This window comes from Sylvia atricapilla, chromosome 5, assembly GCF_009819655.1.
Source record: "Sylvia atricapilla isolate bSylAtr1 chromosome 5, bSylAtr1.pri, whole genome shotgun sequence".
NCBI lineage: Eukaryota > Metazoa > Chordata > Aves > Passeriformes > Sylviidae > Sylvia > Sylvia atricapilla.
Window position 1 is genome coordinate 71,104,344 of NC_089144.1, and position 26,983 is coordinate 71,131,326.

The following is a 26,983-nucleotide window of genomic DNA, read 5'->3' on the forward strand; positions in this document are numbered from 1 at the left end:
GGAAGTTACTTTTTGGGAGGAGAACTCACATCCTAATGTCGATGGGTTCTCTGTTAAACTCAGCAGTAACCTGAAGTGTAAGTGTAAGGACAGAAGTGTAAGGACACCTCAGAGACAGATGTCCATCAGAACCAGCTTGATACATGAGGAGAGATACTAGGAAAGCACCTCTGATTTATTTTCTGGGATTTCTGCAATATGAACTGAAGGCAACAAAACGCTTGGCTCTGAACAGGACCCCTGGCGAGCAGAACAGATGGCTGTATTAAAAGGAAAAAGCCCTAAGCACAACTGGACCAGCCAAGAGCCTCCACAGAGGCTGAGGAGGGGGGACTGGCCCTGAACACTAAGTTTTCCTCCCACCTGCAGTATCCACAATGAGGTTTACCACCACTCCTGTTTATGGAAAGCAGCCAGGATAGTTGCTGTTGTGCTAAACTGGAGCAAAAGAGCCTTTGCCTCAGCAAGTTCACAATATAGTTACTATTGGCCAAAGAGCTCCTGGGGTGCCCCTTCTCCTGCGCGTGTGGCTAGGCACAACCTGGAAGACCATGGGTGCTTCCTCACCCACGAGCTGACACACAAAACTCCTCAAGGGAATCCCAACCCATCAGTGAGCAAGGGTCTGGTCATCACTGCTCTCAGTGCCTGGGCAGGGAGAATAAAAGGGTTACAATTTGCTCTCTTATCCCAGGTGAAGTGGTCAGGAGCTGCAGGGAGTGAGCTCCCCTGGTGAAGGAGAGCAGCTCAGGACTGTGCCCTTAGAAGCAGCAGCATTATGTGAGGGCCAGGCTTTAACCCCTCTGCTTTCTGCTCACAGAGAGGGGCTGTGCTCCCCTCCTGCCCTGCAGGATGGTGCTGGCTGTCAGTGTGCTTCCACCTCCACCAGCCAGTGCTCACAAAGTATTTCTGGAACTGCTGACTGGCCAGTGCTGGGAGAACATCCCTGGGCTTTCCCTGTGCCTGATGTGTGTGGCTGTTCAGGGCTGGGATCCCTGTGGTGCTGTCCCTGCACTCACCTCTCGGAGCCCCTGGCCTGCCTTGCTGTCTGTTTTCTTTGGCATTCCCCTTGGAAGGAGTGGCCAGTGATACAGTTCCTGCTCACACACGGCCCTCTGGCAGGGGGCTCCCCTAAAGATTGTCATTCTCATTCTTGGGAGCCTCATGCTGTCCCCCACTGCCCCTTTCAGGCTGCTCTCCCCTGGGGACAGGGTCACAGAACCCACAAACTGCACAAAGATCTGCAATCAGATCTGCTCTCTAAGTCTTTTCCCCCCCTAATCTGAAAAATGTGACAAGTAAACTGCAGGTTTTATAGAATTTATCCAAGAAAATTTAGAAAAAGTTTTGTGCTCCCTGTGACCCAAAATCTGCCAGCTTTGAAAGAAATATTTAGACAAAACTCCTCCGAAAGTTTGCAGAAGAGAGTAGCTATTTCTTGTAAAAAATAAATGCATGAAAACCCCAAAGAATTTCTCTTGAAAACTAATTTTAGTGGAAATTTTTCAGGTAGTTTCAGTGAGCTGTGGAGCTCAGCATACCCTCTGGTACCAGAGCCTGGTTTCACAGGCCTGGGGACCTGAGAGGTCCCTGCAGCAAAACCAGAGAAAAAGTTGAAAAATAAATGTTTAAAAAAAATCTTTTTTTTTCCTTTTTTTTTTTTTTTTTTTTTTTTTGTAGTGATATTGATTCTTCTTTCCATAAGAATTACAACAAAAATTAAAAATAGAAGTGGGAGTTAAATATCTGTGTGTATGTGCACACTTTAGAGTAAGAATTAAGCCTCTGACTTATAAAACATAGATAGGTGCCTCACTCAGGCCCTGAGGGGATCTGTATTGCCGTGTCACGTTTACAGAAGAGAAAAAGGAAAGGGATTTGCCTGGGGTCAGACTGAAGTCTTGCAAGGAGAGCAGCTGTCTCGGAGGGAAAGATAAAACATCCAGGAACAGGACACAGGAAAGTAGCTCCAGCACCAGCTCGTCCAGCACTGCTGACCGACTGGGGTGGAATTGTTCAGGTGCCAATTCCCTGCTCTTAGTGGGCAATAGTGAGAGTCCCCTAGGGAAAGTTCCCAGCAGAGCTGCTGGCTCTGCAGCAAAGCTTTCAGGATGAGCCTGGAGTGTGACTGCCACATCCAGCTCTTGGACACGTCACAGAGAAGGAAAGGCAGTGAGCTCCACTTTCCTAAGGGGATTCCTTTCAAAGGGACTAGAAAGTCACCAGCTCCAGCCTGATGGCATAACTCCCTTCGGTGAGTCTTCAGGTATGTCCTGTGACTCCACCTGGGGCTCCGTGTGCCGAAAGGGAACCATTTCATCTCCTCAGTGTTACCACAAAACCTCCCCCAGCTGTCTCGGCAATCCCCCTACAGGGAAACACAAGTTGCTTGTGAATCAGCTCCTGAGCTGCAGGAGTTGACAGGACTGAACTTTAAAGAAAGCAGAAGGAGAAATGGTCTTTGGAGAGCTTTGTGCGCATTCTGGCAGCTCAAAAATAGCGTCACAGCCACGCATTCACACCCCACAGAGAGTGGTTCAATGGTGACAGTTATGGCACAGGCATCCCAAGCAAATCCATCCTCCAGCATTCATCCCAGTGCCAGGTCTCTGAAAGGTCCTGGTTTGTTTAAGCCTCTCCTTATTTGAGACATCAGGTTTCCATTCTTAGCTGCTGCACTAGACAGAACACTGAGGGCCAAATCCATAGAAAACCTGGATCTCTGTAACTTTTCCTCCCGTCACAAGGAGTCATGTGCCATGTGCTGGAGTGTAGCAAGACAAGGGCCATGAAACTGGTGAAGGGACTAGAGTACAGATCTGCTGAGGAGTGGCTGAGGGAGCTGGGGGTGTTCAGCCTGGAGAGGAGGAGGCTCAGGAGGGACCTTATCCCTCTCTAGACCTGCCTGAGAGGGGGCTGTAGCCAGGTGGGGGTTTGGGGCTGCCCAGCACAAATCTTAAGCTACCCAGATTCAAGTTTAGTGTCCAACTTCCATCATCCATTATCCTTCTGGAGATCATTCTGGATCTGTCTGGACTGACAGAACTCTGAATCCGGAGTCACACCTTTTCCATTGTGGAGGTTTCCCAGTTCCAGTTACTCCACACAGGAGAGCAGTACCTGCCTGTGTTTTCATGTCCCCGATAGGAACATGCCATCACACTCGTGCATGTGAGAAAAGTTCACGTCAAAGCTGTCCATTTTCACTGCCTGATCATCAGGGACACAGAGCTCAGGACATTGCAGCTCTGCCCCATTTCACACTCCAGGTAAAGGAACAGGAGGGCATTCAAAAGAAGGATGCGTTTTCACTCAACAAGAGCTCCTGACTTGTTGTTTTTGTCCTCCACCTAAGCAGCCCGAGGCAGATGCCTCAGCCGCTGGTACCAGTCACGCATTAAACAGCAGCTCTGCCCTGCATGTACAGTGCCCTTGTTCTCACACCCTGAACTCATCACTGCGCAGAGATAAACCATCAATGCCCAGCCTTGTCATGCTGCAAGGAGGGGGGGCTGGTTCTTCAGGAATGAGGAAAACAGCAGATGAGAGGGATCACATCACCAATCCTGCACCATTTGGCATTGGTTCCTCTCTGTTTCAACAGGGTCACTAGTTTTCAAGCCATCTAAGGGGGAGCAGTCCCTCAATATAGGTTTTTAAAATGCCTCCACAGAACATGACCTTTTGCTGGCCTCCTTTCCTCAAGATGCTTCAATTCTGCCTCTGACACCACACTGTAATGTTTAAGTCCCAAACACCTACACACAGCCCTGAAGTTTTTAACCAGTTCTTTAGACTTCTACTTTTACCTCCTTCCAGTATCTTTTACCTTCCACCTGCCACAGGAAGAAATAGAGGCTTTGCAAAGGAGCAGTGTAACCACAGCAATACCATTGTCAGAAACTGTAAGAACTAAATGCTTTGAGCGATCATATTAAAAAAAAAACCAACAAAACAACAAGCCAAAAGCCCTTTCCTACCCCAAGCAAGCCCCTTGTTAGGGACCACAGCTCACCAGTGGTTCAAAACAGACGTAGCCTTTGCTGCTCACTTTGTCTTTGTCACACCAGGGTGACCAGCAGACTGGGGCCACAACCCCCTTCCAAAATCCAGCCCCAGTTTCAGCACCAGGCACAGCCCACATACACTGCTGTCCCAGGATCACTGGCTCTGTTCATGCTCTCCCAAATCAAACAGAGCCACTCCTGCCCAGGGCTGCTCAAAGAGACCCAAGGTCAAGCAAAACACCAGCCATGACCCTTCCCTAGTCACCTGCCTAGAGCAGGGAGGAAAGGTTACATTTTCCTTTTTATCTGGTACAAAAGGAGCAAAACAGAACTCACCACTGAATGTAGGCACGGCCAGTGTGCACCCAAAGAAAGCTCTCCTCCTTTCCTTAGCAAAAGAGAGGCTCAGGCTAGTCCTTAGCCCTGGTTTTAAAGGGTAACCCATCAGGCAGTGCTGAGGGCAAGGCTGCTAGCCTTACTGCAGCTCACAGGAGCTGATCACTCACAGCTGAAGCCTCTCTGCTACATGGAAATGTTGTTTTTCTTTCTTTTTAAGAAAGAAATGCACAGTTTATTACAGATACATCCAAATCTCTGGTACCTGTTGTCTTTGCTGGTGGTTTATTACCAGTTTGTGATGCTCTGGGTGAATGGAAAACTATAATCCACTTTTTTGTTGTTGTTACTGTTTTTTGAATCACTTGGGTCAAGAGAGCACATGACAATGGATGGTGAAAAGCAGCCAAATTACCTACACTTTGCAATTAGGTTAAGGGCAACCAGCTGATCTGGCTTTTGTAAACAGCTAATTCTTTCCACTGCCAAAAAAAACTTGCCTGAATGATTAATTAAGGTTAGGTGTGACCGATCCCACCCCTTGTCCTGTTGCATTTCAGTGCCTGATGTTTTGAAGAAACACTGTCCCTGGTTCCAAAAACAAACCCGTGACTATTTCACCTGCTTTAGCACCTTCTGTAAAACAGAAGGCAGCAAAAATTGTTCAGAGAAGGTATAAAGCCCAGCCACTGATGGTCACAGAATCAGAGAATGGTTTATGTTGGAAAAGACCTCTAAGATCATCAAATCCAGTCACTAATCTAACACTGCCAAGGCCACCACTAATCCATGTCTCTAGGTGCCACATCCGCTTGTCTTTTGAATTCCTCCAGGGATGGTGACTCACCCAATTCCCTGGGCAGCCTGTTCCAGTGTCTGACAAGCCTTTTGTTGAAGAGAGATTTTTCCTAATATCCAGTCTAAACCTCCCCTGGTGCAGCTTGAGGCCAGTTCATCTTGTTACTCTTGCTTCTTGGGAGAAGAGACTGCCCCGCACTTGGCAACAGCCTCCTTTCAGCTAGCGTAGGGAGCAGCAATCACTCCAGAGCCTGCTCTTCTCCAGGCTGAACACCCTCAGCTGTTCCTCACAGGACTTCCTCTGCAGACCCCTCACCAGCTCCACTGCCCTGCTCTGGACTTGCTCCAGCACCTCAATGTCATTTTTGGAGTGTGAAGTTACAGAAACTGAGCCCAGGATTTGAGGTGTAGCCTCACCAGTGCCCAGTACAGGGGTCCAATCCCTGCCCTGCTCCTGCTGGACACACCATTCCTGCTCCAGGCCAGGTGCCTTTGCCTTCCTGGCCACCTGGGCACACTGCTGCCTCATGTCCAGCCAGCATCTGCAGGTCCTTTTCCACCAGGCACCCTCAGCCTCTCTTCCCCAAGTGTGTAGTGCTTCATGAAGTTGTTGTGACACAGGTGCAGGACCCAGCTCTTCGTCTTGTTCAATCTCACACAAGTGGCCTCAGTGCCTTGACCCAGCCCCTGCGGATCCCTCTGCAGAGCCCTTCTCCCCCCAGCAGCTCAGCACTCCCACCCAGCCTGGTGTTGCCTGCAAACTGAGGGTGCACTCCGTCCTCTCAGCCAGGTCATTGGTAATGATATTAAACACAACACCTAACCCAAAGGGAAGATCTGTCTCTTAATCCCCTGTGCATTTGAGTTTTGTCTGTGTCCTGAAGGAAGAGAATTTAATATTCCTTGCAAAATCCCTGGCTTTTGGATAATCTACACCATTGTAACTCTGGACAAGCTTGTTTTCCACAAAAATACCTGTTATTTTTTTTAACCTTGCTGAGCTCCTGATCACAGCAAGTAACTTGTGCCTATTAATACCACAAGGCAACCATGAGGGGTAACTGGGCACTCTCAACACATTTAAAACGTGCAGCTTTGGCCCTTTCCCAGGCTTCTAGATAAACCCCAGTGTTGGGAAAGGTGAGACAGGAAAAGTCTACAAATATGATTGCCTGACAAGAGATACTAAAAATATAAAACCTGTGAGTGAAATATAAATGAAAGCTGGTTTTGAGATGTAGGCATGGCAGGCAGGGAGACAGTGATTAGGTGGTGATGCGTTGGGTAGTAGTAAACAAAGGGGCTCGAGGGAGTAGCCCCCAAAAGTATCCAGGGAAAAGGTAGATAAGAAAAGTAGTCTTAAGAGTTTAGAATACAGAATGGTATGGTACTAGAGCAGTTCTCACAGGCTGTATGCAGAGTTTGGTATCTCGCACTGGTTGGTCTATGCGAATCAGAATATTCAGCACAAAAGGAGATACAATGGATTGTAACAAGGACCTATCTTTCTTTCTTTGCCCCCTTACCTTACTCTCTTACACTTCTTACCTTACTCTCTTACCTCATCTCACTCACCTCCCTTATCCCTGCCACCTCTCTTACCCTCTTCTTACCTTACTCTCTTACCCTGCTCTTAGACCTCCTAGCTCTTATTTTACCCCTCTCCCTGTCTCCCTGGGGCACCCCTTCAGCCCAGGCTGGTGGCTGTAGGCAGGCCCTGTTACCCACCACCCTGGCAATAAAACCACGTGTTCTCTAAGTGTCTCAGGTTTGCAGAGTTCCCTCTCCCTGCCGTCCACGGATGTTCCTACACCCCGGGGAGAAGCCAGCATCCCACTGGCCAGAGAGGTGTGTTGGCTCAGCAGTGCCTGTGGTTCCTCCTGTCTCCCCAGGGCGTGGCTCCTCACCTCCGGGTCCACGGGCCCATGAACATCAACCACTACGCCACCAAGAAGAGCGTGGCCGAGAGCATGCTGGACGTGGCCCTGTTCATGGCCAACGTCACCCAGCTCAAGGCTGTGCTGGAGCAGGGGACCTCCTTCCAGTACTACGCCACCCTCGTCGTGCTCATCAGCATCTCCCTCTTCTTCCAAGTGATGATTGGGATTCTCCTGATCATCACTGGTAAGGTGGTGGCCGTGCAGCCTGGCAGAGTACACCTGCAGGGGAGGCCTGGGGGGGAAGGGGGGAGCCTCTTCCCCAGAGCAGGCCCCTCTGGCTCCATCCAGGGCTGGGGTGGGTGGGAGGGTGGTCAGAGGCACTCAAAGTGGTGGGTGGGTTGTTTTTCATTTGCATGTCTTTGGGCACAACTCCTTCACTTTCCCAGTGCTGAGCCCCATCCCAGTGAAAGAGTGGGGATTTGGCCAAGATGAGCCTCTTGCTGCCCCTGCTGTTGTGTACTCCTTCATGCAGCTCTTGCAGACACTAAATTTTAGCTGTATTTTATATCTTACTTCATCTGGGACCTAATAGAACAATTTAGGCAGAGGTATTCCCTATATTAACCTCACATTTAACTGATCCCGGTTTTGCTGGTGGCCTACAGGCAGTACATTAACTCCAGCATTGGTCTGCTGGTGCTTGCCCAGCACCTCATCTGATACAGGAGTTGCTGTATTTCAGTCTCCAACAGATTCCCAGTACTAAAAACTTGCAAAATGCTGCATTTCCCTGTGTATCCTACATGGGTTTTTATGGGGGGATTGGAGGCTCTGGGAAATCTGTGATGTGTTCCTTCCCCTGCCACACATACCACAGCTTTTCCTGGTGGCAGCTGAGACGGCTGGAGCCAGCTGGGAGGAGAAAGGGGACAAGGGACCACACCATGGCTGCTGTTTGCATGGCCAGACAGCCCTGGTCACCAGGGTATTGCTGTGTCTGAGGGGACCAGTGTCCATCAGCCAGGACTGACCCATTCATGTACCTGGGCTGACAGCTGTGTCACCACACAGGTGGCATCTGGGTGTCAGGGAGGAACTGGCCTCCCAGAGCAGGCAGAGCATTGTTGCCCTCGTCTCCTGTGTCCCACAGGCTGCCCTCACCATGCCCATGGCCATGCAGTGTTGGGGGGACCATGGCTTGTGTCTGGCCAGTGAGCAGCAGTAATTTGCCTGTTTAGGGTTGACTCACTGCAGGGCCATGGCACCTTCATGGCAAAACAAAGAATTTTGCCAAAAAATCTAAACAAGAGAAGTTTTTCTCTCCTCCATCCTTCTGTGTCATCCCAGAGCAAGCTGTGGCTCCTGTAGCATTCCTGTGACTGCTCCCTCTGCTTTGTGGCCTCAGCACTCAGGGGCACCACGAACATTTCCCAGGCAGGGGAGGCCTGCAGGAGCTGGGGGACTTGGAGCCAGTCTGCAAACCCCCTCCACTTTTTGCATTGTGTTGTACAGCTCGTTTGAACCTGAATGACATTGCAAAGCAACCCCGCCTGAATGTGCTCAACAACGCTGCCACAGCTCTCATCTTCATCACAGTCATCCTCAACATCTTCATCACAGCCTTCGGGGTGCAGAAGACTGGCCTCTACCCTACCAGGAATTTTGGACCTTACTAACTCATGGGGCAGCGGACTCAGGTAAGAAAAGGGCGAGTTCCCATCACTGCCAGCCCCTGGGAGGTCTCAAAAACTCCCATTCTCAAAAACATCACTGCAAGGTGAAGGCAAAGCCGCACAAATTAGCAAAGCCTTTCCACAGGCTTGTTGCTGTCCCACAAAACCCTGCAGCCACTGAACAAATTCCACCAGAGGAGGAGGAGGAGTCCTCCTCACTTGGTCTCCAAAGCAAGAACACCAAACATCCCAGGTGCTGGGATTTCTTGGCACCAAGGGGTTTTTGGAAGGCTGCAGAGCTAGATACGAACAGCAGTTGTGGATGGGAGCTGAAGTCGGGGAAGAAAACTGAGTGTGTTCTGGGAGGAATCTCATGCCAGCAGCACTATCTGAGCAGAAGGAAAGGAAGGTGCTGGGCAAGGCAGAGGGGAAGAGCTCTTTACAACAGCCGCTGTGGTTTGGCTGGGACTATTTTAAGCACCTAATGCTCCTCTTCAAAGAAGCGCCATAAATAAGAGTCCATCCAAATGGTTGGGTTTCCATGTCACACCAGCGGGGGAATGATGTGTTCTTAAATCAAAAGCACTTCAGCTCAAGAAGCCAAATTCACATTTCTTGCTTACATGACCTGCAAAATGTCAACACAGTTTAAATGCAATGTACCAGGGCAACATGCTGTGGTGAGCGCAGATGTAAAGACCAAAAGCCTCTACAAAACCTTGCTAGTTTGGGATCCAGAGAGGGGCAAGGGCTGAGGAGCAGCAGCCCAGAGGTGCAGGGGCAGCTGTGGTGCCCAGCAGTGGCTGTGACTGCTCCTCTCTGGCCATGCACACAGGTGAGGTGACCTTACCAGTGTTTCCTGTCCTCCTGCAGGGTCTGAGCAGTCCAGCTCTCCTCCACATCTCCATTGAGCTCAGCAGGAGCCCCTCGACGAGTCCAGAAAACTGGGTTAAACTTCAAATCTCTGCGTGTGCCACAGCACACCCGCCCCTAATGTAATGCTTTTGCAGTTCTGATGGGTGGGAACATTGCCTTTCCAAGCTGGACCAAACTTTGCAAGAGAAAACTCCAGCAACAGCAGCAGGTATACTTTTAAAAAGTGCAGTTCTCTAAGTCCCTTTTCTTATTTTAGCTGCCTGCTTCACATATTCAATATTGGCTCATTTGGTATAGAAGACTGAATGATTTATTTCGTAGGCTAAATAAATAAGCTTTTTTTGTCTCAAACATAAGTCAATGCCCTTAAGGCAATTCTAACTAATAATTTACCTCCCAAATGTTGGAATAGATTTCTCAAACTAAAAAATAACTTTTCTTAGGATAGAATGGTGTGTGTACATGAAGATAACTAGAAGCAGCTCAAATGTTTTACTAGTTGTTTAAAATGAAATGTGACATAGTTAAGAAAACAATCAGATATTTCCAGCACTGGAATATTAAGAGGGACAGAAAATAGTTATTGTGGTCTGATGTTAGCATCAGGGACCTATCAGGCATGATGTCAAAATAGCCTGACAATACTTAGTAGAAAATGAAGAAACATTATACATAAGGACACAGCCTAGGCTTATTGCCACAATGAAAAATTACAGCTGAATAGCGTATTACTTTATTAAAAAATCACCATTATGATTTATTCTTATCACTAATAAAAGAGTTTTAAATTTTATTTCATTTATAATGACAGCTCTGGTAATTCTCTTGTATTAGAACAATTTGTTTCCTTAAAAAAAAATCCTTTGAATTAATGAGCTTCAATATTTTTATTAAAGAATAAAAAGTTTTGATCCTCAATTTTTAACTCTATAGTCATGCTAAAAAACGGTATTTTAATAGCCTTATGTAAGCCTGTTTTAATAATTACATGCTCTTTTGATTATTAAATGATTTCTCCATTGTACTGCAGAATCAGAGTTTAATATGGACGTCTCATTTAGTACATCCTTGCCACCCGAGAGAGAAATGCCATGAAAACATCCTCACACCAGTCTTCTGGAGCTACTGGGAGTGTCTGACACTTAGAAACACATAGAGACGGGTTTCATTTGTATTCTGTACTTGACTTTACAAACCCAAATCTGTGTCAGTCACACGTGGTGCTTTTCCTGAGAGGCTCTCAATGATCTTGCCCACGGAGGTGGTGGGTGAGGCCAGGGCCAGCAGCAGTTTAGCACCTGAAATCAACAGCGACTTCTATGAGCTGGGGCAAAGTTGCACAAAGAGGGCAGGGTGGAAAATACCAGTTCTGTATTCACCAGAACCTGAGGTGGGCAAAGCTGAGCACAGTCTGAACTCTGTTTGGTGAAGCAGGCAGAGACTTGTTCTCCACTCTGGTCTGGGGTGACTCCGAGCTTGCTGCTGAACTTGGTCCTCAGCCTTTGCTCTGCCTGGCAGCAAGGAGGGGTGGATGTTTCTGGGAAGCCTGTTAACCGCCTCCTCCAGAAAAATGCTTCACTCCAGAGGCAGCAGAATGAGTTGTAGGCACAGCAGAACCACAAGCCAAGGGCTGTCAGCCACTGCTGGCTGGCTGGGCTCATGGCAAGGTAAAAAATTCCATCTGCGTGCAGACCCCAAGCCCTGGGACTCACCGCTTCATGGAGCAAGAGGCAAAGCAATTAGCATAGATGACTGAATTGTGAAGGGAGGGAAAAATAGAAAACATTCAGCTGGGAAGGAAGCAGTGAGGGGAATTTCATTACCAGATCTTAACTTCATCGTTTCCGAGAGTACTGGATGGGGTACGGCAGCCTGTGAGATCTGCACGAGCAGAGGGGCCTTCCTGCCACTCACCCCAGGCAGCACACTGGAATACTTTCCCTCCATCTCCTTTAATATTAATCATCTCTTGTTATAGTGAAATCACACTCATTAGCAACCTTGGCTGCCTTTTCCCCTTTGTGCGTGACTTCCATTGCTGCCAAGCTCATGATACTCAAAGAAAAGTGGAAATGTAAATGGGCCAAAATTGAACCCAAATAAGCAGCTGCTGTGGAAGAGCTGATCTCCCATTAGTGTGGGCTGTGCCAAGCACTGAGCTCAGTGCTCCCACCTGTGGTCTTCTCCAGGAGCTGTCCTCTGCTTGCCAGGAGCATCACCGTGTTTTCCACATCCTCTTATCCCATCACACTCATGCTTTGCTGAAATGTGTATTTGTCCACTGTCTCCACCTTGTTTCACATGACAAACCCATGCAGACAGGAGGAAAACTGTCTTGTTGCCATCCCATTTGCCAGAGATGCAGAGGGGGCTGAAGCAGGGCTCGCTGCTGGTTAACCCTGCCCCTGCACCTCCCAGCCATCCCTGGCTGCAGAGCTCCTGCTGCCTTGGGCAGAGTCATCTCCCTCTGGTGCTTTCAGCTAATGAGGACAGAGGAGCCCCGGGTTCTCGTGCCTGCTGCACAGTGATGTGGGTACAAGTCAACACACAGACAGAAGAGAGCTCTCGTAGGAAGACAATGTATTTATAAAACACAAAGGAGAATCTGTATATCCCCCAGCTCCAACAGAGAGGTGGCTCAGGAGTCGTCTTGAAGGCACAGAGCCACTTTAAGGCAGGTAACTCAAAGGTACAACTCAGATTTTCAACACAAGGCGTCTGTATCTAAAAAACAACCAACTTCAGACATTTGTAGGACATGAGGAGAGATGTTCATACCAGGCAAACATTAAGACAATGATAAAACAAATAATAATTTTTTGCTCAGATTAAAAGCCAGCCCTTCTTCATTCCCTTGCTGACCTGCAAAGCAAGCCTGAGCACCACACTCCACTCCTGAAGACACAGTCACATTTGTAGGCAGAGCCCCGTGCCCTGCACCTCACACTTGGTGGCCTGGACTCCCCAGCCTGGTCACATCCTGCCCTGGAGGAGGTCTCTTCTGCAGCACTGCCCATTCACCTCCCCAGCCACAGAGCTGCTGGAGCAGCTTGCTCCTGGCCTGATGCAAGGAAAATACTATGCAACTGACTTCCTCCATCTGCCCAGGCAGGACACAGCCAGGATGCACACGAAGGCCAGAAACTCCAGCACAGCTTCCTAAAAAGATCCTGGTGACAGAAATGTGAGCAGCTGTAGAGGGGAGTCAGCTTCCTGGCCATGTTCTTTCACTGCATGGTTGAGGGCTCTGCTCCAGCTGTGCTTCCTGCTCTCCCCCTCTTTGTGACTCTGTCTGGGGACAAAACCTGCAGCTTGCTTTGGAAGAGGGGCAGCAGCCTCAGAGCAAAGCCCAGCACTGCTCCTGCAAGGTTTGCTGCTGGCCAGTAAAGTGGGGAGTGTGGAGCCCCTTGTCTCCCTGCACTCTGCAGTGAGGTCTCTGAGCACGTGGGCTGAGGAGTTTGTGTCCCCATGGGCTCTCCAAGCTCCTCCATGGATGCTGCCAGCTAGTGCCAATTACTATTAATCACATTTACTACTGCAATGCTTGGACACCAACTGAGAATTCCCACTGAAAGGGAAGATGGCAGCTCTGACAGTGGGGAAAGTGGCCATCAGGAAACTGGACTGCAAACCAGTAACTCCTCACATCTCCACCAAGGAGTCCTCACGAGGTAGTTCTGCTCACCACTCGCCTGGGTCACAAGGTGTGAAGGGGGGGGTTCACTCACAGCTAAGAAATGGGGGCAAACCCCTCAAATTCTGCTGCAGTGCTGCTCTGAGGGGTGCACCCTGCTGTTCAGCCCACTCTTTAAAGGCTGGCTGTCCTCTGTGGTGGGGAAGACTCCTGCCATTTATGCCAAGTGAGTTACCTTCTGGAGGCACCTAATTCTTGCCAGTGTCTGCAGATGGATGCCAGCTGCTAACTGTGGGTGCTGCAGACCACGTCCACAGCCAGATGTGGACGCACATCTGTACGAATAACTCCTCCTCCCCGTGCTGGACTCGTGGGCTGCCACAGAAGCCAGCAGCTCTCCATGTGCAGAGCAGGCACCGTGCTGCTCCCAGCTGAGGGCCCAGACAGCTGCTCCAGTCCCTCCTGCCAGCCTCTCCCCATTCCACAGGCATTACGTGCCACAGCCAGCCTGGACAGGCTGTGCAGGCACACTTCTGCAGCCTGGAGAGCACCTCACCTGCACGCTGCTGCAGTTGTGCTGTGTCTGAGGGAAGCACAGGCTCTGACTTGCACCCAGAGCATGACTGACACTGCACATTCCAGGCAGAAACAGCTTATTGCAGCATTGCATCACAGGGCTCTGGTCTCCCAAACTCCTGAAATACTTTAAAAAAAAAAAAAAAAAAAAAGCAAAACCAAAAAAAGTGTTGACTGTTGTCTTCCTCTTCCCTCTCACCACAACTGCCATGATTTAATTTCTTAGTACCTGCGTGGGTATTTTCCCTCAATAGGAAGACTACTCTGGCTTGGGCAGCTGGCTAAAGCTGCCTCTTCTGGGATATTCAGTGTCTCCACTCTGGCAAAGGCTCCACAGATTCAGAGACACAGCCATCTCTCCTGTCTACTTCCCACCACAGCAGCCCACTGCACAGCAGAATGTCCTGGTATCTGGTTGACCTTTTCTAAATCCATCACTCACAAACCCCAGACTGATGCAAACAGATGATTTGACATGATTTCTATCTCACGAGCCAGAACTTGCATGTTCAGTTTTCTACTGCAATAGTGGAACTTGATGGACTTGTCAAGGCTCACAGACCAAGTAATAAATGAATGCCTATTCTGAATTGGCACCTACTCCATCAGCAAAGAGCAAAAAAAATCTAGTACCAGTCAGCTTTGCCTGTGTTCTGCATACATCCACTACTCCTTCCCAGCAACTCCCCACAGAACTGGGCACCACAAGCAGCATCCTATGTCACACTCTCCCCTCAGGCTGGAACCTTCTCAGCATGGTATGGGGACAGTGAAGCTCCAGTGTCAAGCACTGAGTAAGCTGGCATTTCTGGCTTTACATAGTCTTCTCAAATGGTTACAGGGTAAAAAAAAAAAATCTTGCCTTACACTAACAGGAGTTTTATGGGATGAGACTCCCCTGTAGCACCAGGCCAGCTGTGTTCTCTCCACAGTTCTTGCACCAGTGACAGCATGGGTTTGCCCATCCTTTTGTTCACTCTTCTGTCCTCACTGCTGGTTACACCCAGTGTATGTGCCAAGACCTGAGGCCACCTCCTCTGTACCAGGCCAGTGCTCCCAGGGCTGCTCCAGGAATGAAGAACCAACAGCTGTGTTGGCTCCCCAACCAGAAACCTGCTCTCTACATGAGTCAATCTATGACAAGACACAACTGTGAGGCCATAACTTATTAAATTAACTTTTAGATACTGCATAAATGTACAGGATCTTGAGAGCAGAAGACTCTGTCTCCTCTTCTGACAAATCACAATATTAATAAAATATTGCCACTTCTTCCCTGCTAGGGTTTCCCTGATATTGTTAGGACAAGCACACGTCCGTCAGATAAGGCTGCAAAGTTCCTCCTGAGATGCCCTGGTAGCTTCTCTGTATAGCCCCTCCACCACCCTCAGGCAGTGGGTCAATAATTTGGGTGGAATTGTCACATCACCCTTGCCAGCTCACCCAGTTACAGGCAAACGTGGCTCTTGTAAGGGAAATGTATTTGCAACTCCATCCATGGCCCGTAATTTGCTGAACACGAGCACAGTTTTTAAAAATGACCAGAGTGAAAAGCACAGAGAAACATCCAAGCACCAGCAGCCTGAAGTGCCTGTCAGTTCCTCTGCACCCAGATTTCCTTAGGTCAGCACATAGGCATGTGGGCGCAAGACTGATCAGAGAACTTTGGTCCCCTGTCCACAATCAGGTACTGGAGAGATGGCAAAGGAGAGGAAATGGGGATGGTTGTGGGTTCTTTTCCTTTTTTTTTTTTTTTTCCATTTGAGCTTTGAAAGAGAATCTGCATTGCTTTGAATAAACCATTCTGGGCTTAGCTGGGATTTGTGTTTGTTTGGTGCAAGACTCAACAGGGAGCACAGCACCTCTCCCAGTATACCTGCCACCAGACTGCATGGCAGGGAATCCAAGTCCTTCCCTTGTCACATCTCTCCAGCCCCAGGGATCCCCCGTGCTGGATGCAGCAGCTGGCCAAAGCAGCTCCCGCCCTGCTGGCCCCTTCCCGGGCTGTGCCATGTGCCATCAGAGGGCTCTGGAGGCAGAGGAAGGGTTGAGGCACCGGGCTGTGTGCCCTGGTAAAGTGCACATCTGGATGAGATGGTGGCAGTGCTGCTGAGCAGCTCCAGAGCTGGAGGCTATGCTGTCCTCAGCTGGCGCCGGTTCCACATGCCCCGCTTCGAGTGAAACCAGTGGAAAAAGTTCCTCAGAGCCAGACGCTCCACTTCCAGCCCAGCCTGTAAGATCCTGGCAGAAAGAAGAGTAGACTTAGGGAAATTTTCATCCCAAAGATACTGAGAGACTGTTGTGCTGTTGACAAGAGACTGCAAGCAAACGGGGTAGTCCAGGATAGCTGAGGGGTATAATGTAAGCAGGAATCCAGTGACCCTTGCTGAGTGTTTACACACCCTGGAGAACAGGACTGGTCAGGAGCGCCTACAGATGCCAGGATAGGAGGAAAGACATCTGGCAGCACTGGATTGCAGTCAGCTGACAGAAAAGACAGGACAGGGCCCAAACCCTACAACTCCAAACGCAGAGGCCCAGGATTCGTACAGTGGAGATCCCTCATCACAAAATCCTCAGAAATTTTAACTCATGATCTTTAAATGACTCTCCATCAGCCGGTCTTCAAGGCAATTCAATTGCCAAATGTTATATGGGAAATGTGAGGGACCAAGACTGTGTTCTGCAGTGCTCGGAGAGGATAAAGTCTTCACAACCACCAGTGTCTGATCTGTATGAGACCAACCAGCATGTGGCTGGAAGGCAGCAGAAAACAGCTCTTCTCTTACTAGTGGCTGCAGTAGCGCTCTGTGTCTCCTCGCATACTGTGTTTGAGGTCAGGATATGCTCAAAGACTCTCCCTCCCTGCCCAAGGTTCTGGTGGCAGTGACCATCTCAATCTCCTTAGATCCCCCCTCCCGTGGTCATTGGTTCTCCAGGATCTGATGTGCTTCCCCTCCTGAGCAGCTGAACAACTGACAATGGATTCCTACCTGTCCAGGAGTTCCCAGTCCTCTCCTCCCCAGCGGTCCCGAAACTCTTTTGTGTTCATGCCTCCAATTTTGTCCAGGTCAGACTTGTATATGCCCAGGAGACCAAACCCATTCACCTCCCAGTAGCCTGAGGAGAGCACAAAAGAGGCACAGCTTTCTTGGGGCTTTGAACCATCGATGGCTCCAGCAGAGCTGCTGGAGTGAGACTCAAGCTACTTTTAGCAACTGTTGACACCAGAGAATAAACTCAGCACCAAGGCAGAGCCAACCATGCCAGCCAGCTCTGGGAATGAGAAAGGCTTGTGGACAGACAGCATGGTCTGTTCCATCAACTTGCTAGCAGAGCCTCTCACATCTCCTGTCTGGCAACACAATTCCTGCACTGTCCCAGCTTCCCAGGGTTGTTTCTGTGCCTGGATGGCTCAGGATGGCTCCCTCTGTCTAAAGGAAATACTATGCTGTACTGATTTTCTCCCTCCAGCTTGGCTTGGTTTCCTTCACCCCTGGCCTACTAGCTCTCCTCAGGACAGGCTGTGCCCCCTAAGCAGAGAGATGGACAGACAGAAATAAAGGATGGCTTTTCCAAGGTCCTTAAATCCATAAAGAGCCCTAGGAGACAACTAGGAGAAATATCAGATAGAGGGCTCCGCTAGCTTTTTGATCTCAAATTCCAGGTACCTGATGCTGTTCAACCCCATCCTATGTCAAACACACACTCACCCTGGGGACCTGGAAGTGCCTCAAGCTCCAGCCCTTGACAGCATCAGAGGAACAAATGCAGAGGAGGCAGGCCCTTCCCTCTTTCCCCATTTCCCAAATCCGAGCCCTCTTACCATCAGGCCACTGTGGGGACATCCCGCAGTGCAGCCTCATGACCATGGGGGCAAAGGCCATCTTGCCTTCCACGCAGTGCTTCCTGATGGAATCAATGACTCCAGCTGGGAAGTGGATGTGGAGGTCACACAGGAAGACAATGCTGTGTGGGTCCTGGAACCAACAGTACCGGTTGGGGAAAAAATAGGTTGGCTTTCAGTAAATCTTTCTTGAGGGGCAGGAAGACAGGGATATGGGAGTCAAAATCTCATTACTGCATCAGAAACTGAGATCCCCAGGGCTGGCAAAATGTCCACTGAGTGGCTGGTTCAATGGTAAGTGGGAAATACCATGACTTGACCTGGCAGAGCCAGGATCACAGAGCTGCTACTGCTGGTTTCCCTCCTGTCTGACAGTCCCAGCAGGTGGACCAAGAATCAAACAGACACAGGCTCCTGAGACTAGAGACCCCTACTCTGGAAGGACACTGAACTGGTCTGCTAGGCTATTCTCTTCCCTGAAAACCAGTGTGTTCAGTACCAAAGGCAGTGGCCACACCAGACACACACGACAAACTTCCCAGCCCAGCCAAGGCCCCCAGACTCACCGTTACGAGGTCAATCCCCGCCTGCAGCCCAGCAGAACGCTCAAAATTCCCCGTCAGCTTCAGGTACTGATACCTGGGGATCAGAGGGGAAAGGGAACTTCAGCGGCACAGCAGGCACTGCAGGCAGTGCCACACCAGCACTGGGCTGTGCAGCTGCCCTGCCCTGCGTACCCTCTGGAGCAGAGGAAACCTTTGCTTGGGGAGTGCACAAACCCAGCACTGCTCCTGCTCCCTGTGTGCCCAGAGAGTCTTGCCCCTGAACAGAGCCTAGCAAAACTCTTCTCAGCTCTAGCCCAGCTCTGTCCCAGGACTAGACCTGGAAACCCTTGGCATGCAATGGAAATGACCAGCCAAAGCTGTGTCAGATCAGGGCAGGGTCATTCCAGCAAGCTCTCTGTCCCACTTCCATAGCTTCCTTGTCTTTTCTGTTCTCCCCCCGTCCCATCAGTGGGAGACTTGCTTTCTCTCCTCTCTTTTGAAATCTTGAAAATAGAGACAAATTCAATAAATTTAGCTGGAAGACTACACTAGGCATTGCTTTGCACTTTTCCACGCATATATACGTGTATGCACATCACAACAAAAACACGTTCACGCGTATGTGCAAGGCCTGGCTGATGGCGTTTGCGGTGTTCCAGCCGCAGCGGGCTGTGCCTGGCCGACACACAGAGACTGCCAGACGTGCTATTTGCAGGCACACATGTGAGAGTGGCCTTTTGTGACCAAGCAGTGCTCCCACCTGTGCAAGGCAGACCTCTTCAGAGCCTTCTCTACATCCATGTCATCACTGCTGTAGTCTGTGATGATGATGCTGAAGTAGGGATCCTTGGTGACTCGGAACAGCTCTTCCATGTCGGAGATGAACTGCAGTACCCAACGTGCCTGGTTTTTCACTGGTTGTGTTGCAACAGGGAGAGAACCAAAGCAAACTGATTTCAATGGTGGTGTTTTTTCTCAACAGGCAAGGCTTCTTGCCTTCTACTGAACCCCAGCAACCTTCCGGGGATGACGAAAACCCGGTCCACAGAGCCAGGCGATCAGTGTGGGCTCTTTCCTGCCACGTGCCAGGGGTTTTCTCTGAGCTCACAAGCCACGGCTGTCACATTTCTGAGGGTATTTAACCCGGAGAGGACAGGAACTGGGAGTGACCCAGGTAAGATGTCTGGGCCCGGCTCAGACCCACGGAACAGGACCGGCCCACGGGAAGCCCGGCGGTGGGCGGCAGGGCCCCTCACCTGGCACCACGAAGTGCACCACGGCGCGGTGGTTCCAGGAGAAGCCCTGCGGCCAGCACAGCTCGGGCTCTCCGGCCGCGGCCATCAGGTGCCGCCGGCGGCCCCAGGCCAGGCTCCTCATCCTGCTCTCGTCGTCCCGGCGGCCGCTGCCGGGCCAGCCCCGGGCGAACACGAACTCGGAGAGGCGCAGGCGGCGCCGGGCCGGCCCCAGCAGCTCCAGCAGCTCCAGCTCCAGCAGGTAGCGGCTGCCCCGGACGCGGTCCTGCCGCTTCTCCACGTTCACGATGCGCTGCAGCTGGAAGCGCCTGCGGGGACACGGCGCGGTGGGCACAGCCCGGGCACCTCCCTCCTGCTGCCCGCACAGACCCGCACAGACCCGCACAGACCCGCGCTGCTGCACAGCTCCCACGGGAATGCCGAGCACCTGCCCCTCGTGTACCCACGTGCGGTTAGACCAGGGATCCGGCCAAGAGAAAATACTTGGCGAGAGAAACGAAATAAAGGTGACACGGAGAATAACAAATGTGTCGGAATGATTGTGTAGGAATGGTAATAACGAGTGTATTCAACACCGCCTACAAGGATCTTGGCACGAGGAGCGTGTTAGGTCTACTGAAACTGACACCTTATCAAACAAGAATATGGAGTGGCACTGAGCAATCGTACACTAAAAACTGGCAGGAGCTGTACATTTAGAATGGCCAACCTCGATGAAATGCCAGGCCGTGCCCTTTAGGATCATAACAATTGTTTCTATCTATAGAAAGAGTTTTCTGTCTGAGTTTTCATGTATAAAATAGATGCTTGTGAGTTACAAATACTGAGAAAATCTTGTGCGTACAGATCAGTTACACCTGGCTGTGATTGATGTGACCCTGAAAAAGCAAATGTGATCTTAATACGTAGCATTAGGCCCACTTCCAGCAGGGATTAGAAGCCAATAAAACCCATTCCATAAAATATCCAGGATACTGGTTACTTGTGTATAGGAAGATTAACACCAACTGAAACCTGCATGGAAAGAGACTGGTAAAATAATTATAAAAATTAAGGCCAGCGCAGCAGAAAGGTCAGGAGTTGGTTTGTTTAGCTTATGGAGGCTAGAGGAAGTGTGTCTGTTTGCCACAAGGGAAGGTAAGTCTTGAGAAGGAACCATACCAAGACCATGTGACAAAATAGTACCAGAAAAACCTGGTACGATTTCTCAGGCAAAGAAGTGTGCTTAAAGTTCAGTGTTTTACACAGACTCCTTGCCTGAAATCTTATTTGCTGTGTTTAGTTCATCCTCTGATTCTCACCAGTTACTCACATAGCAGGTATTCCCTGTGCAGCATGGCAAACCAGCTCTGGGACAGAGCCCCTTGGTTGTCTCACTGTGTCTTACCCTTTAGTCCTCTGGTTGAGCTTCCTCAGGAAGACACGTGTAACTTCCAGGGCCTCACTTTCTCTCAGCAGCAAGTTTCCCGAGGTGTTGCATTTCAGGTCAATCCAGTCTGTGCGCAGCATGTGGAAGTCCAGGTTGCTCACGCTGAAGGTCTGCTCCCAGTTGACCGCCTGGTCAAACACCGGCACGTAATCAAAGTCCTCCTCATCTTCTTCCTCTGGCTCCCCATCCACCTCTTCCTCTTCTGCTGCTCCTTCAGACTTACCCTTCCCAGGAGATGTCCCCTGTGCCTCTCCTGCACCCACCTGGTGCCCAGTTTTGGCCTCCTGCTGCTCAGCACTGTGGGGCTGCCCCTGGCCCAGCCCCTGTGGCTGCTGCCTGGGGCTGGCAGCGCTCACTGCGTGGTGCCCAGCTTGCCCAGACACCGGGCCCCCCTTCCCAGCTGGCAAGGTGCCTGCTGCCTGCAGCCCGTCCCTCCTGCTGCCCGGGTCTCCTCGAGGTCCCAGCCCCTCGGGAATGGTGACCCCTGAGTTCCTGGGGTGGCCAAGAGACTGCTGCCCCTGAGATACAGTCCCAGGAGGAGGGTTTGCCCCTCTGACAGGCACACGCCCCTGGCTGGCCCTGGCATGCTGCTGCAGGGGGGTCCTGGAATTGTCTTTGACTCCAGCTTTCAAACGAGGTCTCGTCGTTACTGGGCTTCCCTCTAGGCCAGTCAGGCCGAGGCTTTGGTTGTTGAAGGCCAGCAGGGCTGATCTGTCACCAGCCCTTTTGGTCCTCCTGCTCCACGTCTCCTCTCCTGCACCGTCCTCCAGCACGGAGAGGAGCCGGCGGCGCTCCTGCAGGGAGTTCCAGTCCTCGTGGTGAACATTGTCACTGCCCCACAAGCTGCTGGGAGCCTGCCCTGCCCTCCCTGGGCCGGCCTGCTCGGGGACACTGGTGCTCTCCACATCCTGCTCCTCGTACTGCAGCTCATCCGGGTTCCCCTCCTGGGAGCCTCCTGCGGGATGAATCAGTCACACATCTGGCACACCTCCCACTGCCCTCCCTGCCCTGGCCAGGCACCCCCAGGCAGGGGAGCAGCCTCCTCCCTCCTCTCGGTGCTGTCTCTCCTGCTCAGAGGGACAGGGATGCTCTCCCGTGCTCTTGCTGCCTCCTCACCATCACCACTGCCAGGGGCTGTGCGGCTGTCTGCCTCTGCCCTTGGCTGTGGGACTGCCCACAGCTCTGCAGGGCACGGGTCACCCACTCTTTGGTGAGCTCCCAACCCGCCCTTAAGGGGAGCAAAGTGGCAGCAAAATCACAGCAATCTGGCAGGGAAAGGCTGAGACTTCCTTGGTATGGAAAGTCAACAGCTTCTTTCAGCTGGTGCTGCAAGGCCACGCACAACAGTGACAGATAAAAGGATCTTCTGGGTTCTGACATCACCTGGCTGCTCTGTCTTTTCTCCAGAGTCCAGGCTCTTCTGTGGCCGATCCATTTTCATGTACTTGTAAAATCCAAATCTGCAGAGAGAAGAGCGAAACACAAGTTAGATGAAAGCTACTTTGCCCTTTCCTGGAAGAAGGAAGAAGATCCTGAGCACAGGGAGGCCATAATCAGCTATCTCATTGGGAAAGTGACCCTCCTTAGTCCTCCTGAATGGCTGGGAGTCCTTGCACAGGGTGTCTTGTTGCAGTAGGGAGCATGCAAGTAGCAGCTCCCTTGTGGGGCCACCGCTGGGATCTGGGCACCAGTGAGGATGAGTGACGTGCATTTCTTCCCCCAGGGAGAGGCCTGGTGGCGAGCCTCCTTTGCTTTCACCGTGACAGCTATCAGGAGGCTCCAGCTACTGGCAGGCCAAGGTTGCTGGGAATACACTCCCTGATGTAAAGGAACAAACGTGCTCTAACCCAGCTACTGGGTTAACAGTGCAGGAAAAGCACTGATAGTTTGCCCTTGAGACCTAAACATATTTTCACTTAAGTTATCAAAAGAAACTATAAATGCTTTCATGTTTTGCAAGACTTAGGGGATCTTTAAGAATTAAGCGAGTCCTACAGGAGTGAGCATGAAATTCCACACCAACTCCAGCCTTCAAGCTCCTCCCCACCCTGCTAGTAAACCCAGATTTACAGCATCCTACCTTTCCAAATAATAAGGGTTTTCCTGGTAGAAGCATTTGTTGTCTTTCTCCATGTGGCTCAGGCGGCTGTAGTCGTTTGGGTAAACAAAGGATAAATGAACCTGTGAAGCAGGGAGAAAGACGAAGTGAACCCCTCATAAATGCCAGACAGCAGTCCAAGGTGACCCAGACACAGCTGCAGGGTAACCAGCCCTTTTCAGGGGGAGCAGGAGCTGCTCACTCTTTGCCTCCGCAGTACCAGGCTGTGGGAGTGGAAGACAGAAGGAAGCATGCTAGGATACACGTATCCATGTGCCTTTCACCCTCTCCCTCAGCATCTGTCCGCCTCTCTCACTGTGAGCTGAAGTGCTACAGCAGAGTGAGAACTAACCGGGAGAGAGGGGGCCAGCCCCTCCAGAAGAGATGTCTGTGGCTTTAATAACCCACACATACCGCAAGCCCCGGGGAACGAAACCCTGGGCCACTGCGAGGCTCCCTGCAAAGGCAAGTTCAGACCCCAACTCCCTCTTCCCCCCGCCCGCGTACCCCTGGGCGAGCCCCGAGAGGAAAGGCCACTCACGAACTGCAGTCCCTGGTAGCGCTGCAGAGGAAATCCGTCCACCAGGTAGCTGGGCCTGTAGGGACACTCGGGCAGCGCCCGGCGCAGGCGGGAGCGGCTCAGCAGCGGCACTGCGGGCGGAACACACTGCGGGATGGTCCTGCTCCGGCACACTGCCCTGCTCCTGCCCTGCTCCGGCACACTGCCCTGCTCCTGCTCCTGCCCTGCTCCGGCACACTGCCCTGCTCCTGCTCCTGCCCTGCTCCTGCTGCGGCACACTGCCCTGCTCCTGCCCTGCTCCGGCACACTGCCCTGCTCCTGCTCCTGCCCTGCTCCGGCACACTGCCCTGCTCCTGCCCTGCTGCGGCACACTGCCTGTCCTGCTCCTGCCCTGCTGCGGCACACTGCCCTGCTCCTGCTCCTGCCCTGCTCCTGCCCTGCTCCTGCCCTGCTGCGGCACACTGCCCTGCTCCTGCCCTGCTCCTGCTGCGGCACACTGCCCTGCTCCTGCCCTGCTCCGGCACACTGCCCTGCTCCTGCTCCTGCCCTGCTCCGGCACACTGCCCTGCTCCTGCCCTGCTGCGGCACACTGCCCTGCTCCTGCTCCTGCCCTGCTCCTGCCCTGCTCCTGCCCTGCTCCTGCCCTGCTGCGGCACACTGCCCTGCTCCTGCCCTGCTCCTGCCCTGCTGCGGCACACTGCCCTGCTCCTGCCCTGCTCCTGCCCTGCTCCTGCCCTGCTCCTGCCCTGCTCCTGCCCTGCTGCGGCACACTGCCCTGCTCCTGCCCTGCTCCTGCCCTGCTCCTGCCCTGCTGCGGCACACTGCCCTGCTCCTGCCCTGCTCCTGCCCTGCTCCGGCACACTGCCCTGCTCCTGCCCTGCTCCTGCCCTGCTCCTGCCCTGCTCCTGCTCCTGCTGCGGCACACTGCCCTGCTCCGGCACACTGCCCTGCTCCTGCCTGCTCCTGCTCCTGCCTGCTCCTGCTGCGGCACACTGCCCTGCTCCTGCCCTGCTGCGGCACACTGCCCTGCTCCTGCTCCTGCCTGCTCCTGCCCTGCTGCGGCACACTGCCCTGCTCCTGCCCTGCTCCTGCCCTGCTCCTGCCCTGCTCCTGCCCTGCTGCGGCACACTGCCCTGCTCCTGCCCTGCTCCTGCCCTGCTGCGGCACACTGCCCTGCTCCTGCCCTGCTCCTGCCCTGGGGCCACTCAGCCACGGCAAACAGGACACAGGCTGGGCCAGCCGTCCTGCACAGCTCAGCGCCTGACATTCCTTTCAGATGCTTACACAAAAATATGCTCTGGGATGCTGTCTGAGCTTGATACCAAGAGCGAGGAGCTGGCTTTAGTGTGTGCTTTGTCTCCTACAGTGACTGATACTGTAGCTGCCCCGCTCTCTCTATTCTCAGGGCTAAAAAGGCATGGCCTGGGTAACAGCAGCGCAGGAGGACAATCCTTCCCAGCTGCAGTTACCTCCTCAGCTGCTTTGCAGGTCTTACCTTCATAGAGAGTGTCCCGGGGGTCCGGCTTGAGCATATCAGCTGGGTGTGCCCTGCTGCCAGCCCCGCCAGCAGCGCGGCCCCTGCCGCTGGCCGGCGTCAGCGGGATGTGCCCGACCTCATCCATCTTCAGCAGCGTCTCGTCTGCAAACCAGGGAGAGCACAGCCAGAGGCACGGGATCGTTTGTTCCTGGTCCCAAAAAGCACCTCCCTGCAGTGCCAGCCCTTTCCAAACAGCACTGCGTCCCTGGCGCTAATGCTGTCTCTGGCAAAGGCTCTGACCCAGGCAGCCGGAGATGCAGAAGCTGTGGGGTGGGAACGCGGCTTTCACTGAAAGCACACACACCCAGGGACGAGCAGAGGAGGAAAATGACCTCCTGCCTTGGACACATCAGCACTGTGTGCTGAACAGGCCCCATGCCGGCAGGAACTGCGGCACACCTCTGAATTATTCATTATGAGTTTCTTTTCAAAGGAGATAAAGAGAGATGAATGGGAGGAGAACCCTGAGGAGCAAAGCTTTTCCCTGTGCTGGAAAAGGATCAGGACCTTGCGGAAGGACCTTCAGTGGCTGAGGAGGATGTTACCCCAGAAAGGGAATGAAGCTCCACAGTAAGCCAAGAACAACAGGAAGCTCCAACTCAAGACTGGGTATTGGTTACATTTTTCCTTGGGTGCTGCCGTCACAGGACTTTGTGTCTCCATGGATCTTACTCCAAAATGAGGGGAATTGAATAAATATCCATGAGGGAAAAGCAATATCCTGCCAAGGGCACTGGTGTGCAACTTTTGGGTACTGAACTACCTGGGACCCCAGAAAGAATGGGATGTCACGTGATACAGCCAAAGGCTAATATGAAAAACTACAGGGAAAAACTATGGGCAGAAGGCAACAGATAAAAATCAGACTGCAGCAGTACACCTAATTGTGGAAGGATCTTCTGGAATGTCACTCTTCTATTCTACAAGTAATTAGTAAGAAGAAAAGAGCAGAAGGTAAAAAGATGAAGATGGAAGATGGAATGGAAAGCCCAACCCTAGCCAGATGGGAGGTTTCAGAAAATACAGCAGCAGGTTGTGATCCCAGACACAGCAAAGAGATCTCTTGATTACATATTGGAGTCTTCCATGCACAAAAGGGCTGGTATGGAAAAAAGGCCAGAAATGTTGGAAGGCAACAGCAGTAGATATAGAAAGGGGGAACGCTGGCAGAGGAAAGTGATAGTGACTACGCTGGGTAAAGGTAAACAGGACGAAAGAGCTTCTTAACTGCTAACACCATCACTTGATGTGCTAAGAAGAGTTTACAAAACAGGAGGGACTGGACTGATGTGTTTGCAGCAATCCAGCAACAACTCAAAGAGACTTGAGGCTGGTACAGAGGAAAACAGCATCCCTCAGCACTGCCAGTGCGTCTTGTTGTGTTCAGGACGAGAGTGAGTGACATCTCCTGAAGTGCTACAGCAGCCCCTTGTCGCTGGCTGTGCCCAGCACACCCCCACAGCTCCCATGCCTTGGGACTCACGTTCCCCCTGGCTCCCAGCAGGCAAACTCCATCCTGTGTTACTCCATCTACAACACTTCTCATCTTTGCAGACTCCCCTCTCTACCTCTAGACCTCCCTGAAATAACGTCCTGATCTTGCTTCCACTTCTCCTGCGTTTAACAATGAGTCACAGCCTTGTCCAGAAGCCTTTCTCCAGAACTGCCTCCACCTTTTTGTCCCAATGATGTGTATGCCCGGTATTTGCCTGGCTAGACAATGATTCATGGTGAAACACTGGATGCCAATACATTTAGGAAGAATGGGGAGGTGCTTGGGAAAACTTGTGATGAAGACACTTACTAGCGAAAAGGGAGAGATATGGGGAGTCAATGACTTTGAACTTGACTTCTGGGTCATTCAGTCTCCACTGGAACAGAGAAACACATTGAAATGAAGAACCCATGGAGTTAACAAAGCCTCAATAAAAGGAGCACACTACTCCTACTAGGACTGAATTTACCCAGCAGCAA

At 51.7% G+C, this 26,983-nt stretch overlaps 2 protein-coding genes across 2 annotated transcripts in view; one reads left to right on the top strand and one right to left on the bottom strand.

Annotated features, from left to right (window-relative positions):
• The window catches only part of NINJ2 (ninjurin 2), a 45,813-nt gene extending 35,915 nt beyond the window's left edge, over positions 1–9,898 (top strand). The window contains exons 2-4 of the mRNA XM_066320114.1: positions 7,034–7,265; positions 8,534–8,718; positions 9,568–9,898. Of these exons, the coding sequence (XP_066176211.1) occupies positions 7,034–7,265; positions 8,534–8,697 (396 nt within the window). The 3' untranslated portion in view covers positions 8,698–8,718; positions 9,568–9,898. The remainder of the gene's footprint in view (positions 1–7,033; positions 7,266–8,533; positions 8,719–9,567) is intronic.
• A 2,235-nt stretch (positions 9,899–12,133) lies between these two features.
• Positions 12,134–26,983, bottom strand: part of B4GALNT3 (beta-1,4-N-acetyl-galactosaminyltransferase 3) — a 61,499-nt gene continuing 46,649 nt past the window's right edge. Inside the window, exons 9-20 of the mRNA XM_066320115.1 lie at positions 26,814–26,880; positions 24,968–25,111; positions 23,494–23,603; positions 22,935–23,035; positions 22,238–22,314; positions 20,813–21,806; positions 19,429–19,733; positions 18,933–19,086; positions 18,194–18,266; positions 17,607–17,760; positions 16,774–16,900; positions 12,134–16,021 (exon numbers count right to left, since the gene is read on the bottom strand). Of these exons, the coding sequence (XP_066176212.1) occupies positions 15,913–16,021; positions 16,774–16,900; positions 17,607–17,760; positions 18,194–18,266; positions 18,933–19,086; positions 19,429–19,733; positions 20,813–21,806; positions 22,238–22,314; positions 22,935–23,035; positions 23,494–23,603; positions 24,968–25,111; positions 26,814–26,880 (2,415 nt within the window). The 3' untranslated portion in view covers positions 12,134–15,912. The remainder of the gene's footprint in view (positions 16,022–16,773; positions 16,901–17,606; positions 17,761–18,193; positions 18,267–18,932; positions 19,087–19,428; positions 19,734–20,812; positions 21,807–22,237; positions 22,315–22,934; positions 23,036–23,493; positions 23,604–24,967; positions 25,112–26,813; positions 26,881–26,983) is intronic.